Genomic DNA, 20,645 nt, shown 5'->3' with positions numbered 1-20,645 from the left:
GACTGTTTCTACCTTGCAGGCGACACAACAGGTGGTCTATGGCTTACCGTGTAGTTTCATATACGAAAGGTTTTCCAGCATGTAAAGAGTAGAGCTGACTTACTAATTGTTAAAAATAATATATTAACTTGAAAAAAAAATACTATGACTAGTCCTTAACCTCACTAACCTACCTACCTAGAACTCAGAGTCGATTATAACTTTTTTTTTTTAAATCTAGTTCTAATTGTAAAAATTTCATATACATATCCCAATAGCTAGACTATTGCCTCTATACCAGTCTCTGCCCATGGCCATGAGAAACTACCAGGTAAAAGGTTCTTATTTTCTGCTTTTATGTGTGGAGGTGTGTGGTTCCCTCCCCAATTCCTCCTCTTTTAGCTGATTATATTGGCATTGACTGTATGCCCCTAAATAATAATAGTATTAATTTTGGGGTGGGTCTTTACCAGGGATTTGGGGCTAAAGGAAGGAATGAATTCGGTCTGCCTTCTTTACCTGGAAGACATACTGACTATAGTTTGGAAAATCTACAAACAACAACAACAAAACCCTACAACAAAAAGCCCCTCTCTTTCTTGAACTGTTACTTTCATGTGTGTGTGAATTTAATATTCTCCTGTCCTCTCTATGTGGAAATAGAATGTTCAGGTCCTAGTGTTGTACAAAACAGAGGTTCATCAGGATGGCTTTGGGCTAATTTGATCACTCCATTACAATGAGGACATTGGGATTGAAAATGCTTAAAGATATGATGGATGTACTTTAATGTAAAGTTAGTTTGGAAATATTACTACCATTCAAACTTAGAATGAAGTTTTTTTTATAACAATTCTTGAATGCCTGGACTATGCATCTCACACAGGATCTCATTTAGAGAAAGCTTAAAAAGGTTAACAAGTTAGCATAAGTATTTGCAGGATAAACATGTCTAGAATGATAACAGATATCAAAAAGTCAACACAGACTCTTGCTTTTCTTAAACTGTCATATTCCCAAATATTTCTAAATGGTACAAAAGAAAGGACATGTTCAAATACATATTCTTAAATATTTAGAGAAAAGGACATCATGAGAATTATCTTAACACACACACACTTGCATCTCAGCCAAGACTTTCAAATAAGCTGGAATATCTTCCACTGAGGGCTAACTATCAATTACATTTTTCCAAATTCATATATGGAATAACAGAGCTAATAATGCATCATTTTCAAGGCACGATTTAGTAATAGCTAGTTGATTAAATAGCCTATCTTTAATGACAGGGGATACTGAGTAACTATTGCTGGCTAATATGAGTGATTTAATTTTGTTTTTAAATTTTTCAGACCATACTGACTTCTCAACATCTATCTGAAGAGCTCCCCTCTCATTTTCCAAAAACAAAAAAAAATTAATTCAGCTTTCCAACTTCCATAGCCACAGTGAAATTTTCATAATAAAATACTACCATAGGATCATATCAAATCAATATGGATTGGGGGTTTTGCTATTTTTTTTTAATGTTTGTTTATTTTTGAGAGAGAGAAAGAGCGAGCATGAACAGGGGAGGGGCAGAGAGATAGAGAGACACAGAATCTGAAGCGGGCTCTGAACTGACAGCAGTGAGCCCAACGCAGGGCTCAAACTCCTGAACCGTGAGATCATGACCTGAGCTAAAGTTGGTCGCTTAATCGACTGAGCCACCCAGGTGCCTCTGTAGAACCTTTCTCAGAAAACACCAATTCACATTTCATGCAATACCGGTGAACATCACCATTTGAGAAATCGCACATCTTATGGCCTCAGCAATGGTGCGTGTGTGTGTGTGTGTGTGTGTGTGTACGCGCGCGCGCGCGTGTGTGTGTGTGTGTGTGTATCATTAGTATTAACTGCCACAATTAGGATACATTGCACAGTGCATTTGTTCCTATTGCTACTATAACAAATTATCATACACTTAACTGATTAAAACAAAAGTACTAAATATATTATCTTACAGCTCTCTGTGTTAGAAGTCTAACATGGGTCTACTGGGCTGAAACCAAGGTGTGTTGACAGGGCTGCATTCCTTCCTGGGGGCTCTAGGGAAAATCCGCTCCTTGCCTTTTCTAGTGTTAGAGGCTTCCCACATTCCTTGGTTCACTGCCCACTTCTTCCATCTTCAAAGCCCACAACACTGCATTTCTCTGATCATTCCACTGTACTATCTCCCGCTGGCCACAGACAAGGAAAATTCTCAGTTTTTAAAGATTCATTTTAAAGATCCATGTGATTAGATTAGGCCCACTTGGATAGCCCAAGATAATCTCCCCATCTTAACATCGGCAAAGTTCCCTTTTGCCATGTAAGGTAACATGTTTCAGGGATTAGGGTTTGGACATTTTTGGGAACCATTATTCTGCCTACCACATATGGGTTGGTAAAAATACCTTGAGAGTTCTGACCAGTAGACAAGGTCAAAGAATAAGAAAGAGAGCAACTATTTCTACCATTTGTTTTTTCCTAATTGTGACTTATCACAGTATCAGGGAAGCTAAAATTATTGTCTGAGTAAGGGATACAGAACAGTAAACAAAATATGGGACACATTCCCAAGCACCAAGAATTGGGTTCTGTCACCACTAAGGTAGAGAAGAGAGTGCAAGTGCTCCGGGAATTTGATTCTCCACAAACATATCCAGCAGGCCTCTCAGCAATATGGGCCTGATTCTACAAGGTGTGCATTTTCCAATAAGAGGTATATACCCCTAATCAGCTTTACTGAAGTTTTCCTTACTAATGGACCATGCATTCATTACCTCCTCTGACATAGGCCCTATAATTTTCCCATTTCACAGGTAAGAAAAGGAATCTTCTTTATGGTTTTGTTACCTGACAAGATCCTGCTTCCACCAAACCAGTAAAAGTACATCATCTGATTCCAAAGCCCGAGTTCTTAATCCTACACAATAATTGTGTCTATTCACTTGTTTGTGTGTGTGTGCGTGCGTGTGTGTATGTGTGTGTGTGTATTCACTTCTCGCGACCCCTGTTTCCTACATGTCTTCCCCATCCCCAAGTAAATTTTCTCCTGTCTCTGATCTGAGGGTCTACACATGTGCCTCTAAGAGTGTGTGTGTGTGTGTGTGTGTGTGTGTGTGCGCGCGCGCACACACTCATGCGCACATGTTCAGTAATTCTCTGTCATTGGCACCACCATGAGGTTTTCTGCCTTTAACACATAACTTACTGTTTTGATCTGGGTTCAAATATGGAGACCTCTGGGTCACAGGCAGGATAGATGACAAGTGCATGCCTTAGAGTCATATCTAGCTTCAAAATGTGACTAGATCATCACCTGTAATTTGGCAAGTTATGTGAACACCATGAACTTCAGTTTCCTCCTCCTAGGAGAGACTGATAATAGTATCTGCTTCATAGGGTCGTTGTAAAGATTAAAAGACATGATTGTGTAAAACATCTGATAGATAATAATCACACAAGAAACTGGCTGATACTATGATCATCAACTGCCTGCTCTTTTTATCTACATAAAAGTGCTATTCAAAGTTCTCGTTTCTACAAAAGATGCTTATCGGCAACGTCTATTTGTATCACTGCCATTTGCACAACCAACGACTATAGTTTAATTCCCACCCTATTGCTAAGGTGTGGTTGAAAACAGTTTTCTTCTAAAGGGCTATGCCTGCCTGGAGAAATGGGGCCTGAGATGTCTTGAAATTTGCTAATCACATCTGGTTTAGCTTTAGACATTTTCTGGGGTTTTGCCAGCAGCCACGACATTTTAATGGCTACAATAAACCTCAAAGCCTCATCAAATCTTTGCTGTATGTGTGAAAATTATGTCCTCTTCAATTAAACATTCAATCTAGGCTCACACCAAGGCCTTATGGAAAAGGAGGTGGAACCTGAATGGGAAGGGAGATGAAACAGACCGCCACGACTCTGGCCATCTTGCCAGATGGCATTTAGGAGAAAAAGAAATTCATTAGAGAACCAATGGTCTGTATTTTCTTTAAATATTTACTAGGTACCTTTCATGTGTTAAAAACACTGGCATCTCGAAAGAATAGCAGGGCATTTTTGTTTAAATATCCAATGTGGGGGGGCTGGAGGGGAGTCCCACTTTTCCCTTTTGCCTTGTGGTGCTTCACATCTCTTGGTGAAGTCTAATACAAAGGAGAAAAACAACTGAGGTAATGTTTAGTTTCCCCTCACAGGGTGGGTCCTCCAGCTCCAGAAGCTCTTGCAGCTCCTTAAAATGACTGAGGAAAAGTGTCAGTTGAATACGGAGGGATGTGGAATGGCACCTGGGATCGCCCTGGAGAAAATAAGGTATGCTAAAGGGGATGCTCTGTGGGAACACCTGCCTCTCCACTGTCTTCCCAATTCACTCTTCTCATCCCTTTGTTATCATCATCAAACACTTGCAGAAGTCAAAGGGAGGTGCCTGAAAGGGGCCGCAGGAGAGGAGGAAAGGTCACACATACACCAGGTTTCTGCTCACAAAACGACACAAGACAGCAAAGGGCCAGGAGACCAGGGGGGAGTCGTATTCAGGGACAGCCACGGAGTGAAAGGCATGGCTCTTCTTGGCCACAGCTAAGCTTGCAGCCATCCTGGGGACTGGCCTGGGCCCTAATCCTGCCATTGGAGAGTGACAGAAACCTACTGCAGGACGCTTCACTTTGTTTCATCACAGTGAGAGTCCAGCCCCTCATCTCAGACAAGGATAAAACTGTCAGTGGTTTTTTCTGTTTTTGTTTTTGTTTTTTTTATGAGAGGGAAAAGGATAACCACAAGTTCATATATCACATTCCTAAATGAAGCATCCATTTGGTTGCATTCACGCTCTTAACCACATCAACAGGAGGGAAAAAAATCCACATGTTCCTTTAAAAATAATTTACAAGGTAGAAATATTCACTTGTAACCGCTCTCCTTATTTAAGCAAGTTTTATGCCCAAAATAAAGCTAAATGGCTCTCCCCGCCACCAGGGATCTGTCCCACTTCACTTCCATTTCCAGGCTGTTCTCTGTCTAAGACTTGGGTTTCTGAGCGCCCTTTCACAATAAACATTTTTAAAATGTTTATTTTATGTCTTAGTGTAAAAATATTCCTGGTTCAAGCTCTTCATTTCCTCAAGCTCTCCTTTTGGCACTCTGAGCTCCATTTCCACATTAACACGCTCCCTAAATCCTCTGTGGAGCTCTTCAATTGGAGTTAGACAAGCTCCAATGCAAGTATTTATATTCTTGGACAAGGAGATGTCTCCACAGTGAAAACACAAGACTCTAGCAATGCCAAAGGAAAATTCCTGCTTGAGAGAGACATATTTTCACCTTAAAAAAAAAAAAAAAAAAACCTAAAAGGGGCTTTCAGCATGTTGTTGTGAATAATTAAAAATGTAAATAAACTAAAAGAGAATGTTGACTATGGGTCCTGACACCTTTATTAGACTCCTACACGTGAACCACATATATAGGGGCGTGTGTGGCCGCACGCATGTGTGCACACATGTGACATGTTTCAGGCGGCACAATAACCTGGCTTGGAAACTGCATGAGTTCTAATCACATAGACCTGATTAGAGCCCAGTAAATCTGCCTCTCACTGGCTGTGTGAATGTAACTTCCCTGAACTTCATTTTTCTCCTCTGTAAAATGGAGTTGGTATACAGTTCCTGCTTATTGGGGTTGCTGTAATAATTATACGAGACAACAGTAAGTATTCAATAAAGGGCTGCTGCTATTGTTATTAAAATGATCATCTGTAATATGTTGGAAAATGTAGATGTAAAAGATGTAGATATAAAAAGCACTAATTAACACTAATCAAACATAGCGCCTCCAAACAGAGCATAAGAGATGGAGAGCTTCACGAGGAATTGAAGTCTGAGCCAATTCCCTTCCATGAACCAGACATACATCCTCCTCCTCAATCATTAAAAAAAACAAAGAAGGCTTAGCTATTATCATAATAACAGAACAGTTCCTGTTACCTTCTAGTTGCCTCTTCAGTTTTCGCAAATCTTTTATGAGGTCTTCAAACTTGACTTGGGAAGCCAGAAAGAAATCTTGTGGTTCAGGCAGAGGGAAAATACTCTTTTCTGTTCCTGCTTCCTAAAAGACATGGTTAACAAAGTATGTTATACTTCCCCAATTGTCACTATCAATTGAAATTCCAAAGCATCTTTTATTGAATGCGCAAATAAGAATCTGAGAAATGCTCCTTGGCCATTCCTAAGTTTGGACCTGGTTACTTTGAAATGCTTTCCTGTCTTCCACAATATCATTTTGGTCCTACTGCCACTGAGGGCTGGGTTCTATTTTGCCTCACGAATCGAAGAGAAAATTGTCAGGTATGCCCTGATCTTGGACGCCGTCCTCTCATGGAAAAAGGCACAGGAGAAACACATGAAAGTACTTAAAGTCCCTGTTTGAGCTTCACGTGGTAGCAATTAGATAGCTCATCTTTGGGGTATGCCAACTGGTGTGCGTCGGAAGGTGCTGAACAAGAAGGCACTACAATGGAAGAAACAATCACCCTCCCTTCTGCTGTGACCTACCCTCGGCTGCAGCTTTAAGCTCCAGAGGGTGTGTGTGTGGGATCAAGTTCTTCACATATATGTAAAGACTTCCCAAACGTTCTTTGCCTTATCTTTGTATATACTTGCTGAGGGCCTGGTTTGCCATAGTTTTTGACAAGCTCCCCGACTATACGTCATAGAGGATCTAAGCTGAGAAATACCTTGAGGGACACAAGTTTCAGGAAAGATAAGCTGAGCCTCAAATATCTTTTCCAGCCTATCCTGCTTTGTCCCTGAGTTGTTTAACATAAGCCCTGCATCTTGCATATCTCAGGCAGTCTTCAGTTATTCCTCTCTCCACACAGGCTGTTTTGCCAGCTTTCCTTCACATTCCATCTTTCCTTCTGCCATTAGGACTAATTCCAAACTCTGAAACTGCTTTATAAGGCACTTTATGATCTGGCCTCTTCCACCCTCAGTCTTCTTCCACCTTCCCCCTATCTCTAACTCCCTCTCCTAAACGTTCATAAAATAACAGAACAGGCCACAATCTCTTGTCTCTGGGCTTTTGTCTACAAAACTGTCCCTTTCTAATTCTTCTGTAGAAACTCCTCACACCTGCATGTGTTCATATCATTCTTCAAGTCTCAAAACAGGTATCACTTCCTCAAAGATTGCCTCTAACCCTCAGCACCTGGGTGTTTACAAGGGCCCCTGCTGTTTACCGTTGTCATGGCGCTTATCAATGTCAATTTCAAAATTGCCATGTTAACTTAGAGGCTTCTCCCGCTAGACTGCAAGCACTGTGAGGGCAGGTACTGTATATAGATCTCAGTACAGCATACAACACGTGGCATATCAAACTTTGTTTGGCACCTATTAAAAACACTGTTCTGAAAAGTGTGTACCTTGAGCAGGAGACATTTCAATTACTGTCATTTTTTCTTATGGTTTCAGGAATTCCCTTCCTTTAAGAACTTTAGCTCCATTTGAGATGCTAAGAAAAGGTGGTTTTCCTCATTTTATTGAAACATTCTGCAAGATCAGTGTGCTTTTTTCCCCATCTCTCTATACTTATTTTACTGCTTTCAAAACAACGAAGTAGTACTTGCGACAGGATGGAACACCATCTAAGATGCTTGCCGAGAAGCTCCATGGCAATCTACATTGGAAGAACTCATGCATGTTATCTCTAACTATTTTCTAAAACTTTTTTTATCAGATTCAGCGCTGGCTTCAATTTTTTTTTTTTAAGCTAGAAAAAGAGAAAGTGCTACTGAGCAAATCAGCCTGGTAGCATCTCTTGAGAAAGCTGCTCCATTAGAGCTCAAAAGACATGGCTCTAGATGGATTTCTGTAGCTTCACAAACCTGGACTTGGACCCCAAACCAGCATGAGTAGGAGGAGGCTTGGAACAGGAGTCACCTTTCTCCTGCTAATTGCTCATCCCAACTAACCACAAAAATCATCACTTATGCTCCTACGGGGAGGGGATAGCTTAATAAATCACATAATTCTATACTCTTGCTGAGTGAAATGAATTTTTGCACTGTGAAACTCAGGAGAGCACCACACAAATGTTGACTTCTGATTTTTCCCATACTGAGCCATCCCATGTTTGAAACTATTCTTACTGGAAGATTTTCCTCTGTGAAGTCGATTCCACTAGGTTTAGCGCTCCTTGAGGGTCACATTTCATTGGCAAATTTCAGCCTTCCTACACAATGCATCTGACTTGGCTGTGTAGATGCTACAGACACTACAAGATAAATCTGGTTATGCTAAGCCTAGATCAGAAATATTACCTCTCAAGATTCTTCTGGATAATTCTGCTGCCCTACTAGTACCTGCTGCCAGAACTTTGGGTATATACCTATTGCCTGAAGCTTCAACATGTCTGCCCCCTCTACCAGAATAAAGCTCTCACCTCTTTGCACCTAATTATTTGCAAATGTCACTTATTACACTCTTGCGGATATTTACAGCAGATTCAACCTAGTAAGTATTTGTCAGACACCTAAATTACAGATGCTACAAAACAGACAACAATGAGTTTTGGAACTCAAGGAGCAATGCCAGACTAACAATTAATTGCTCAATGATATCTACATGCAAGGCAGAATAAGACGTATCAAGACAGAAGTTCAAACCAAGTGTTCCCCGGCTTCAAAGGATTAAAAGATAAGGAAGTGAAAAAAGATTTCATGGAAGAAGGGAAGAATAGTTGTACTATTTTGTACCATTTTTCATTTTATCTTTCTTCCCTTTTACAAAAGTGACATGTGTTCATTATGTCTAATTGAAAGACAGAAGAAAGTTAAAATCTTTTCCACCCAGAGATAATCAAACATTTTTTCATATCTCTGGTATCCTAGGTTTTTCTGTGTGTTTATGCATATTTATATTTACATATTTGAAATTATATATTGTTTTAAACCCATGTTTATAATATAAAAGCAGATCAAGAGTATTTTCTAATGCCACTAGATTTTCTCCTACATACTTTCCATGGCAGTGTATTATTCCATCTTGTAACTCTAGCATAATTGACGTGGTCTTAGTCTCTACCTTTGGACACCTCCCCAAAATCTTGCTATATTTTGTTATTACAAATTATTATAAGTATAATGTGATACATATCTTTATTTATTTCCTTAGGATAAAAATTCCTAGAAATATTATATAGATTTCTAGGGCTTCTGATACAGAAAGGTCAAAGTCTTGCTAAGCTATACTGTACATTTGCATGAATGAGGAAATGTGTCCCCCATAAGTAGGTACAGCTCTGTGGGGAAACAGATTGGCAAGCACGTGCCATCTTCATGTGAATTTTTTTAAAGGTGCCCTTTATAGGACACAGTTTGGTGAGTCAAGGGCAGTCTAGATATGGGTCCCATTATACATGGAGATCTTAAACAGGGAAGAAGTCCATCAGCCATTTGTGATAGTCCTGATAAAGTTTTGATCAATTTGTACCGCTAGGTCTATGTATCTAGTTGGCGATTTATATCTTCTGTTTGATTTTTGCTTTTGTTTTTGTGTTTTTGGGAAATTACCTGCAGCCTCTTGTACCAATTTTTTTTTTTTTTTTTTTTAAATGAGAGGGGACCAGTTGTCCTTTCCATGTCATTTCTGAAAAGCTTGTTACCTATTAGGTTGCAAACATATGTGTTGCTACTGGGAGCTGTCTCCCAAAAGTTAATTTATTATTTCAAGAGAGTATTAATAAGACAGAAGCTTAATATAAAGAGACTGGTGATGAGAAGAGGTCCAGTCATGGAGAACATTGGATATCAAAACACATCAGTGGGGCACCTGGGTGGCTCAGCTGGTTGAGCGTCTGACTTCGGCTCAGGTCATGATCTCACAGTTCATGGGTTTGAGCCCCGCATCGGGCTCTGTGCTAACAGCTTAGAGACTGGAGCCTGCTTCAGATTCTGTGTCTCCCTCTCTCTCTCTGTCCCTCCCCTGCTCACACTCTGTCAATCTTTCTTTCAAAAAATAAATAAACATTTTAAAAAATTAAAAAAAAATAAAAACACACCAGTGAGAAAACATAGGGTGTGCTTGGAAAACATGGGGTCTTAAGTCACAGACTACATGTAAGGGGAAAATGGAAAAAAAAAAAAAAGCATGGTTGTAAAAGACTGGAATTAAATTGGGTAGAGTATTAATTCAGTTGAAAATGGGGAGTCATTTCTGTTTTTGAGTAACAAAGTGATGCAGTAGGACCGGAACTGTAAAAACTGACTGGGCCTTGGGCATGGGATGGACTGGAAAAGGAGCAACCGGGTGTGGGGAGACAAGCTGGGAAGCAACCAGAATAGTCCAGGTGAGTTACCTTAAAGCCTGGATGAGTGGGGCAGAGGGATGAAAAACAGGAAAGAAACATGAGAAACAATTTAGTCGAAGGACAGAGAGGAACCAAAGAGGAGCAGAAGCTTCATGCTTGAATGACCGAAATGATAATCTCCTCATTAGAAACAGGAGAAGTTTGAGGAGGGGGGTTGGGAGATGATTCATTTCAGAGACACTGAGAACAGACAGATGAGGAGGGGAGGATAGAAGCCTATAGACTTCATCAGTGCCTAGCTTGTCTTCTGGATGGAATCATAGGCCTTTTGAAAACAAGGCCCTGGAATCCTTACTTTTCTTCCCTTGGAGCCTAGGAAAAACCCTGCTTGAGTGGACAGCTAAGCAGGAGTCCTGACAACATTTTCCTGAGACTTTTCCCATTCATATTGATTGCTAGATTTCCCAACACCTTACAACAGTACCTCTTTCTTCTCAAAGTTAGGACTCCTTGTTCTCAATTTAATGAGAAGGAATTAAACATAGAAAATTGTGCTCAGGTGGATTCTCACTGAAATTTTTATTTCTAATTGCAAATGTAATCTGAGCAGAGAGGATGGATTTCAAATTCCACTTCTTCAACTTGTTCACAGATGAACATTACTGATAAGGTACTGGGTATTACTGCATCTTGATTTCCTACATTTTGGTCTGCAGCCCAGAGCCAGTTTCAGATACAACCAATTACTGAATGGATATAGATTTCACAAAGACCCCCACGATCTGGTTAGAAGGCATTGGGGGTCTCTCTGAAACTGTGTTATAGAGTGGATTAAGAGTCAGTAGATTGAGAGGCACTGAATAATGCTTCTCTTTACAAGAGTCAACTAAACTTTCTTGGCTTCAGCATTCCCATCTGTAAACCAAGGAGGCTGGATAGCTCTCAAATTCTATGTTGGACTTGAAATTCATCCACCCATCCATCATCTAATTTCTGAATGCCAACAATGTGTAAGAGTTGAAACCCCATTAGTGTAGTTTTCCACATAATGCTATTTCTTACCTGATCATAGTAACGCAGGTAATATTTCACGACATAGTCCACCAGATTAATCCCATTATCCTAGGTTTAAAAGAGAAGCTTAAATGAAAATCATTCACATGAGACTAACATATTATATAGTTGAGTACTGAAATCTCAATTTGTGACCCTGAAACTTTTAATTTGCAATACCTGGTCCTAATTCTGTTTGCGCCTGGCAAGATTTCCCTCTCTCCTCTTTGTCCAGCAATTTTTTTATGACATCTATACATCTATGACACTCCACTATTCTTTGTGGGGATAAAAAAAAAAAAAAAGAATCAAATAGATAATTCATAAGACCTCTGAGGTAATGACTAAAACAAACAAACAAACATATACACGGTCTCATTATTTTCTGGCATGAAGCCAAGACAGGAGGGGGTGGGGGAGTGCCAAAGGGAACCAGGGACTAGAACAGAAAACCATCCCTCCCTTCCCACCTTTCAAAAAATGTGTGTTCTTAATGGCGTGAAAAACAATCAGGACAGCTTAAAAGGAGCGCCATGCCACTTTATGACCCTGGGAGGCCAGGGGCAAGCAGGCCCTCCCACAAGGCAGCCTTTGTGTCTTGTTCACATGGGTCTAATTCTAATTTGCCTGTGTGTTTCCCCTCCCTTCACTGCCCCTGCTCCCCATGGGACGCCTAGATATGGGCTGGTTGTTTCTAAAGAGAAAGCTCTGCAGGGGTGTGGAGCCAAATGATAATCAGGCTCAGAGAGTTTGACAGTAGACCCTCGGCCCAATTGTTGTGGGCCAAAGAATAATTCAAATGCTCAGCTCAACTGGTGATTCAACATTGCTCCCTACTCAGGAATGAGTAAATTACAAGTAGTCAACACTAAATTCAAACAGACTCAAGCCTTGTGCTATGGCTGATACTGCGTGCTGTTTCCTTCTCTCATCACAGTTCAACATCCAATTGCATTCTTTTAGAACAAACCAATATTGGGGATTTTGTCGTCTCTGTAAGACCAAACATGAAAAACCAATTTTTACCCAAAAGTCAAAAGAAAGCAAAGGAAAAGTTTATTGTTAAAGGGAGAAAAGAGATGAATGGAGCAACCAAGAAAACATATAGATATGTCTAAATTAAAGGTATAGAAGGAATATAATGGCAAATCATAGAATCTTGTTGTGAGAAATAAAATACCCGACTTTTGACGTCCTTGAGTTTGGGCAGAATTTCTAAGCTATATCCATCTGCTTGTCCCCGAGTTCTATTTCCTCCATTCATGTAATTTCCAAAAGCCAGAATGAGCGCTAAAATATCCTTCACACTCTTCATGTGCAGCAAGCCCTGTGACAGCAAATACCGATTATTACAGAGCTGGACTTCAAAGGTACCTATGTTCATTCAACAACAAATATTTACTGAGGAGCCATCAGGCTATTTGGTGGCTGGACTGACAGCTGGCGAAATGGAAAATTTCTATCCTTTCAACGAACTGAAAGTCATCATTTTCTATCCTTTCAATGAATTATGAACTGCATGTCTTAATAGTGAGGACTAAATATCAGTATTTCTATTCGAGCCAGTTTTATTTTTTAAATATTTATTTTAAATATGTAAATTCTATGTAAATGGAACAAAGAGACTTGGTAGAGTTACACTTTACATCTGATGACTTCTAAGTAGAAACGGGTCTGCTATCATTTGAGGATCTGTTTTTGGACAATGTATCTGTATAAACAGTACAGTTAAATGTCGGGCAAGTTTAATACCAAGTCTATTCTTCTTTATCCCTGGGTGTAGTCCTCAGAGATAAACTATAATAATGTATTTCCAGGCCATAGGTTATGTTCTTTAAGTATCTGCAGAGATGTCTATTAACTTTCACGATTTCAAGCTGCTTAGGGTTTTCTTCAGCTCCTCGTACCATTTATTTTTTCCTCTTTTTTTCTCAAAGTGCAAAATTTTCAAGCTGGTACTTTTTCCCCCTTCTCCAAGTCTGAGTTGACTTTGTTTTCCTTTATTGTAGGGTAAAGAAAGAAAGGGAAATGCAGCTCCAGGGCAACCTCTGTTCCTTCCTTTTTAGGGTGTTATCAGAGGGTGTCTATTATTCCTTGGTCATATTTCTACTTTCTTTATTGAAGCATTTTATATTTTTGAAGGAAAACAATCATGCCTTCAGAGAAGAACTCAATACTACATATGTGTGGAGAGGATTATCATGTTCTTAAGGACATGGGTCATTGTGAGGAAACAAACAAACAAACAAACATTAGAATTTACAAAGAATACCAGTGTGGTAAAGCCAACAAAAATGTATTTGCCCACCACTTATTATCACAGTCATTTATTTTGCTTATCAAGTCTCTAGAATCTTCTTATTTCACTGTGTGGACACATGTCAGATGATCAGGTGCATGGGTCTCAAGCAAAATCTCTTGCAACCCAGTCAGTCAAGTAGCAAACACACTACACTTTTTAGGTTGTTTTTAAGAGGCCAATATGTACCTTAGAAGGTATCTGTGATATTTAAGAATCCATCTGTAGAAGTGTCATTTTTTTCCCTCCTTCTCCCTGTCAGTCTGCACCTGACTTTCTTTCTCTCTCTTCCTCCCTCCCTCACCTGCATGCACACACATACTCAGGATAATCATCACAGCTCTGCTTAGCAAAACATACAGTCTTAAATCCAAAGGTTTTCTACAAAGGGATTCTAGTTGATTCTCCCACTCCCTGCTTCCTTCTTTACCCTCAATAAGGGCAAAACCACCCTCTTAAATTAGACAGCAAACATACCTTAGAAGCTCTTGTGATGATCTCTACCTTTCGGTGCAAGGAGGTGATACTCTCAGAAAAGACAGATCTGAAGATTATGCACTGGGCCCGTTCAGCAAAATTAGGTATCTGGGCTAACTCGTGTAAAAATCTGTAAAAATTAATAATGGATCATCTAGCTTCACACACACTCACAAAGAAAAAAAAAAAACAGTTGAAAAAGATCTACCATGAGAGCATTCTTTACTTGATTGTGTCAATTTTAACAATTATAAAATGTACCTGACAGGCAGACCTAAGACTTCCAAGGGTGTGTGTTATATTGTTGACAACCAAGCCATTTTTTAAATGAGCTTCTAGGACGGTATATAAATGTACGGTGTATACATTACTTTAGGCACAGAGTGTTAAGGCAATTATCCTGAACCACAAAGAGTTATCTCCTGCTATGCCAATAGGAGCGTTACCTTTAGTATATGAAAATAAATAATGAACTCCCTTTATAACGCAGCATTCTCTAAGGGTCTATTTAACACAGGCACAGTTAAGTGAAGGCTTGAGGCAGATGTCTGTAGAGAAGTGACAAAATGTTTCTTCCTGAGGTGAGATTACTATTATTTGTTGCTCACTGAATTCGATAACAGTCTACAGTGACCCTATTCTACAGATATTTGTTTACTTTCCCACATCCACTTGCCTATGAACACAGAGTTTACGGCTCAGTGTGTGGAACAAAGCAAGCACTCATTAAGTAGACATCAGTGTTAAAAACTACAGTAAGACAGATTTTAAAAGCTAAAGGTGAGTGCTAACGTACACACAGAAGCTCACTGTCTGAGCAGCTGGGCACTGGTGCCCTTTGCAAAATTAAGTTGGAAGAGCTACCTACTCTCCAGGCCAACCACCAGAAGAAGGGGTATAAACTAAAATGGGCAGAAAGAGTTGGACACGAATTCAGAGAAGGAGAAAATCCACTAACAGCTATTAAATTCAGTGTGGGGCTGAAATGATTAACTGATATTTCTGAAAGCCTTGGTCAACGCATAACATCATTACTTTGACATTTTGCAATCTCTCACCAAGAATGCTTTTCCATAGGAGCAAAGCTGAACCCTTCTTTCCATACCCAAAGAAGTTTCCTTCGCTTGCACTTTGTGCCTCTTTTACTTTGTTTTTAGGAGGCCATGGGTTTTGATAAGATTTTAATTATCAGCTGTTTTTTTGTTTTTTAATCCTATATCCAGGTCATGGTCCTTTTTCTTTTCTTTCCTTTCTTTTTTTTTTTTTTTTTTTTAAAGTAATTTCTATGCCCATTTGTGAGACTTGAACTCACAACCCTGAGATCAAGAGTCGCCAGCAATACTGACTGAGACAGCCAGGCGCCCTCTTCTTCTTCTTCTTTTTTTAAATGACAGTGAGATGAACCAAAGAATGCACATAAAACTGAAGATACCTTTGTTTTTTAAAGTTCTGCAAATCTGATTATTATGAAAACCATGTTGGAGTATAATAGTGGAAACCCATAGAAATTCTGAGTTAAAATGAGATGAAAACTTGTATTTGTTATGTAAATTGTTTCTCACAGAATTAGTATTAAAGCATTGATTCACTTGTGACCAAAATCAGGAGTGTCACCAGTTTTCACAAATATAAGCAGTGAAAAGCTGTTGGGACTAGCAGCATCTGGTCCTCATGGGGCTGTCAGGAAGTTTTGTTTATACAGACAATGCTGAGAGCTAACTCAAGGGCCACACCCTGCCTTTCTCCTTTCCCAGCAGTGACCGAAAGACACTCCTCCCCAAGTAGGCTCCAGATCCCCAGAGTATGTACACTTTCTAGTTTAAATAAACAGAGTGAGTTAAGCGTTTGTGGAGACTGTGTGAGAGAAGATACAGATGGACACCTCAGCTATCCAACGAGGACGCAGGTGAAAAAGACAGAATGCTGGATGTACAGCTACTTATAACAAGCCTCAAGAAAGGAGGTTTGGGACTAGTATAAGGAGACAAGCCCCTAGGCTCATCAACTTCCTGTTACCCAGGATAGAGTGGAAAGGAACTACAAGGTTCTCCAGGACCAAGGCCTCACTGGGATTAGGAACTGGACTAGGAGGGTTCTCAGAGAACCTTAAAGATCCAGAGACTTGTGCATGAAGAAGGGTCTGAAACGCATATCCAGAGTTAGAGGAGGGAAGGGAAATTCAAGAAGTTTACATGACTTTTGGATACAACTGTGGGGAATGTGTCACCGAAAATTAATGCCAGAGTAGCAGTCACCAAGAATTTCAGTCAGTCCCGTAGACATGTAGGAAGCATTCACAGTGTGTCAGGTACCATGCTAAGACCTTAGAAGAGAATTTAACTTACACACAATTCCTTCCTGGTAATCTGAAAAATAAAGCACCCATTGCTGCAGGGTATAGTAAATATTTTCAGTGATGGGGCCTATGAGAGCCATGTGCAGGCCATCCAAGTCGGAGCCCTCGACAGACAATGTCAGCCAAGGTTCCCTGGAGCCCTCTGGCGCTTGCACAGGACACATGTGACCAACTCTCAGGGCAGGCCCAGACAGGATGAATGGTGTTTGTGGGAGAAAACAACCAGAACTCAGATGCTAAAATGGAGATTTGCGTTCTAAAATAAAGACTTTTAAAGGATTTCAAACAGAGAGGTGATACTTTGAGTTTTTTGTTTTAAGAAAATCACCACGGCAGTGGCTTGGCCGGTGAGTTGAAGGGGACAGCAGATTTGACGCTGGAAGACCTCCAGGGCTGCAGCCACACTGTTCTCAGAGGGCAGGAAAGGGGGTCTGTGGTGTGAAGGGAGAGGGGCAGATACATGAGAAAGGCTACTCGGGCAGCAGGAACCAGAGTAACCGACCAACCCCGAGGGATGCTGGGAAGCGTCCAGGAGGACTTGCAGGTTTTTGGCTTGGACACCTGGTGGAATGTGAAGATAAGAATTACTGGAGACATAAATTTGAGAAGACTGCGATTTTATGTTACTTTCTGTTCTAAAATAGCCGTGCAAAGGCCTGAGGAAGAGCACCACAGATACCTCTTTCCCATTTATCTGGAAGAGTAGCAGAGGCATAAGTAACCTCAAGGGCTATGAGGCAAGTGGCTGATAAATATCTTATTCCCCCCAGCTGTGCTTTATACTCTCCCCCTACGAGCAGGGATAAGAACTCTTGTACAAATCTCCAAGTATATGTCTGGGGCATTGGGCCTTGGTACTTATGGATACGTATAGATTTACTTCCTGTCAGACTAATCTAACTTTGTAACCTAGGGCCAGGTATAAAGAGGACTAAACAACAGCAAAGTAGCCACAAACTAGGGATCTTCTCATTCTTTCCCAGGGCAGGTTCATTTTCCCAGGAAGCGCTGCAACTCCAGTCTGTCTTTAGGAGAGAAGTTCTGCACATGACATTGTGTGGATCCCCATCGATAGCACCAACTCAGCTGACAGGTGGAATGAGGTATTACGGCCCACTGTTTCAAGGGACTAATGTTTAATTGATCATTCCCTAAACCCCCAAATGGTACCATCTCAGGGCTGTGTGCACAGGGCTGTGTACACAGTGGGATGTACATGGTTCCTCCACAGGGGAGTACACTCACAGAGCCTTGTTTCACCAAGTCAGTGTGTTTGTGAGGGTGCTGAGGAAACTGGGGACCCTGAGTGGGGCATCCCAATAGGCTTTACATGGTGTCCTCTATCCAGGCCGCAAAAGGCTTTTGTTTGGCCAACTCAAATCCAATAGAGCTCACCTCATCTCACCACCATCCCAAGGCAGAATGTAAAGAATTGAAGGCCATCCTTGGAGGGAGTGGTTCTCAGACAGCCCAGGCCCAAGCAGATGACACCTCTATGTGAAATGGCTTTCTAAATCTGGCCCTGAGCTACAAGAAAGCTGATGAGGTGAGTGATGAGGCCAACCTCTCCCTGCCCTGATTTATAGGACTGGGCATCATAGGGATCTCAGAAAATTTCAATGTTGAAACTATAAATGATTCATATTTTCCAGTATGTAAAACATGCTTATAGTCGACTAACTTGGAGCTAATGGCAAATAACTTGGCAGGAAATCAGACCCTGGCTAAAATCAAACGAACGCTGCACTATGCAGGAGGTCAACAGCAAAGGTGAATTCACTCAGGCCTGAAGCCCCTACCCCCCGTGCACCTCACCCTCCAGCAGCTGAGCCTGAGCACATCACCTTACCAGGACAACAGGACAGTCCTCTTTGCTGCCAGTAATTGCTTAGCATCTTTGGGAAGCCACTGCAATGACTACTTATAAACCTTGAAAATGTTCTCTTACCCAGATCATCAGTATCCATATCATCAGATCAACATCAGCAGGAATAATAAGTTTATCTATTACCTGCCACCATTATTCTGTGTCCTGGCAATTAATCTTGAAAAATAATGCTAGAAAGACATTAACCCAAAAGGATAAGGGGAACACTTCCAGTTGTAGAAACCCACTGTTCATTTCACTGGGTCAGCCATTCCCAGCGCATGGAGCCAGCGTTGGCAAATTATAGCCCACAGGCCAAATACAGCTCATCACTTGTTTTTGTATGGCCTGCCACCTAAGAATAGTTTTCATATTTTTAAATGGTTGAAAAAGAATCAATAGAAAGATAACATTTTATGACATCTACACAAATAGTATGAAATTCAAATTTCAGTGTCCATAAACAAAACTCTACTGATGCACAGTCATGCCCATTTGTTTGGTTGCTTTTTCACTACAACAGGTTTAACTACTTCCAACAAAGCCTAAAATACTATTTGATTTTTTTTTTTACATGAAAAGCTTGTGAACTCCAGGCTTAGAGATCATTGCCCAGCATGGCATGGTTGGCCACTACTCAAATGCTTGATATGCCCTATTGTCCCTGTTAAGGACTGAATGTTTGTGTTCCCCCAAAGCGTATATGTTGAAATCCTAACCCCCAATGTGATGGTATTAAGGAGGTAATTAAGTCAGGAGGGTTGAGACCTTGAGTGAAATCAGTGCCTTTAGAAGAAGAGACATAAGACCTTGCTTCCTTCTTTTTGCTTTCTGCCATGTGAGGATACCAAGAGAAGTTAGCAGTCTACATTCTGAAAGAGGGTTCTCACCAAAACCCAACTGTAATGGTACCTCCATCTCAGACTTCCAATCTCCAGAACTGTGACAAATAAATCTCTGTTGTTTATTATAAAGTCATCCTTTGGGTTACTTTGTTATAGCAGCCTAGGCTAAGACAGTCTTCAAATACTCCCCATGGACTTGTCGGTGTCTAAACATCCCATTATTAGTCACTTCACATTCAGTCATTAGCACCTTAGTGGGAATTAATCTGTTATATTAGGAAACATGACTTGGGAGTGGACCACAGGATTGGTCAGGGGCAGGAGTTGGTAGGAAGGGTAGCTCAAGGTGCCAGACCAAAAGGGCAGTAGAACCCCATCTGCAATGATTCACAATATTCCTGGGCATGAATGAAATAACTTGGGAAGGGGCAGGGGTGGCATGGGGAGTGGTTCCTATGCTCCATGTGAGAACAATTCATCTAAGGTTTCCCAAATTATCATGAAGGCTTCCCAATAACCGAATAAACCTAGCAATCATCCACCCAGTCATTTAGAGGTATTTTCCTGGACGTGAATGCCCAGGCAGTCCAAGAGGAGTGGGGCATTCTAGGGGACCCAAGCTCAAGGCACAAAAGTTTCAACACAAGCCAAAGAAACTTAGATGTCTCTAGGGCTCACTTGTTCCCCGAAACCTGATTGCTTAGTTTCTTCTTTGTTTTTTACCACTCACCTCATCTCCAGGCTGAGGGGAGTGGCCTGAACTGGATACCAAGCACTCAAGGGTGGCAATAGGCAAAGGATGCTGCTGTCCACTCTGGACCCATTCCACATCCTCAATCCTGGGCCATGAAAAGCTAGCTGGGGCCCAAGGGCTGCAGAACCCCATGTACTTATCTGTGGTTTGCAGACCCCAAGGGCTCAGTCAAGGCAAGAGCCACTCAGTTACTCATCGGAGGTCTAGGTGTTCAAAGGCTGTGGCATGACAACCCAAACCATAGAGCAAACAACTCTAGATAGTGAACAGAGTGACGAACAAGCACGTACAAAGATGATAAAAAGGTCACATGTAAATTGGGCAGAGCAGGTGGAGAGATTCGGGGGAAAGCTGGCACATTCAGACTACATTTACCGGACACGACATTTAGGAAAATCCATTTGAATTCTGTGACTCTGACATCATCTTTTTAACTGCATCGGCAGAACCTTAAAGAGAGCAATGACTTCTTCCTTCCTCAGTTACCCTTTTGGCCAGAATGTTTAGTCTGGGAGGAATTAACAAGCTGCTAGAACAAGAAAGGGGAATCATGAGGGATAGGGAAAGGGGCTGAGACAAATCCCCTGGATGCTTTTCCGGGCAGTCAGGTCATTCTGCTGCATGTAATAGGTCATGGGGACATGGTGCTACGACGTAGCTCATGGCACAGTCGAGATGCAATTATC

General features: G+C 40.9%; 1 protein-coding gene across 5 annotated transcripts in view; it reads right to left on the bottom strand.

Annotated features, from left to right (window-relative positions):
- Positions 1–20,645, bottom strand: part of FMN1 (formin 1) — a 429,625-nt gene that overhangs the window by 123,731 nt on the left and 285,249 nt on the right. For all 5 annotated transcript variants that reach the window (XM_086710287.1, XM_086710286.1, XM_086710289.1 and 2 more), the window contains 4 exons: positions 14,138–14,267; positions 12,542–12,688; positions 11,371–11,430; positions 5,988–6,108 (listed from right to left, as the gene is read on the bottom strand). In XM_086710287.1, the coding sequence (XP_086566413.1) occupies positions 5,988–6,108; positions 11,371–11,430; positions 12,542–12,688; positions 14,138–14,267 (458 nt within the window). The remainder of the gene's footprint in view (positions 1–5,987; positions 6,109–11,370; positions 11,431–12,541; positions 12,689–14,137; positions 14,268–20,645) is intronic.

The sequence above is a fragment of the Puma concolor genome, chromosome B3 (genome assembly GCF_028749965.1).
Source record: "Puma concolor isolate L17-30 chromosome B3, mPumCon1.1.hap2, whole genome shotgun sequence".
In the NCBI taxonomy this organism is placed as follows: domain Eukaryota; kingdom Metazoa; phylum Chordata; class Mammalia; order Carnivora; family Felidae; genus Puma; species Puma concolor.
This window is presented reverse-complemented; position numbering and strand designations above follow the sequence as displayed.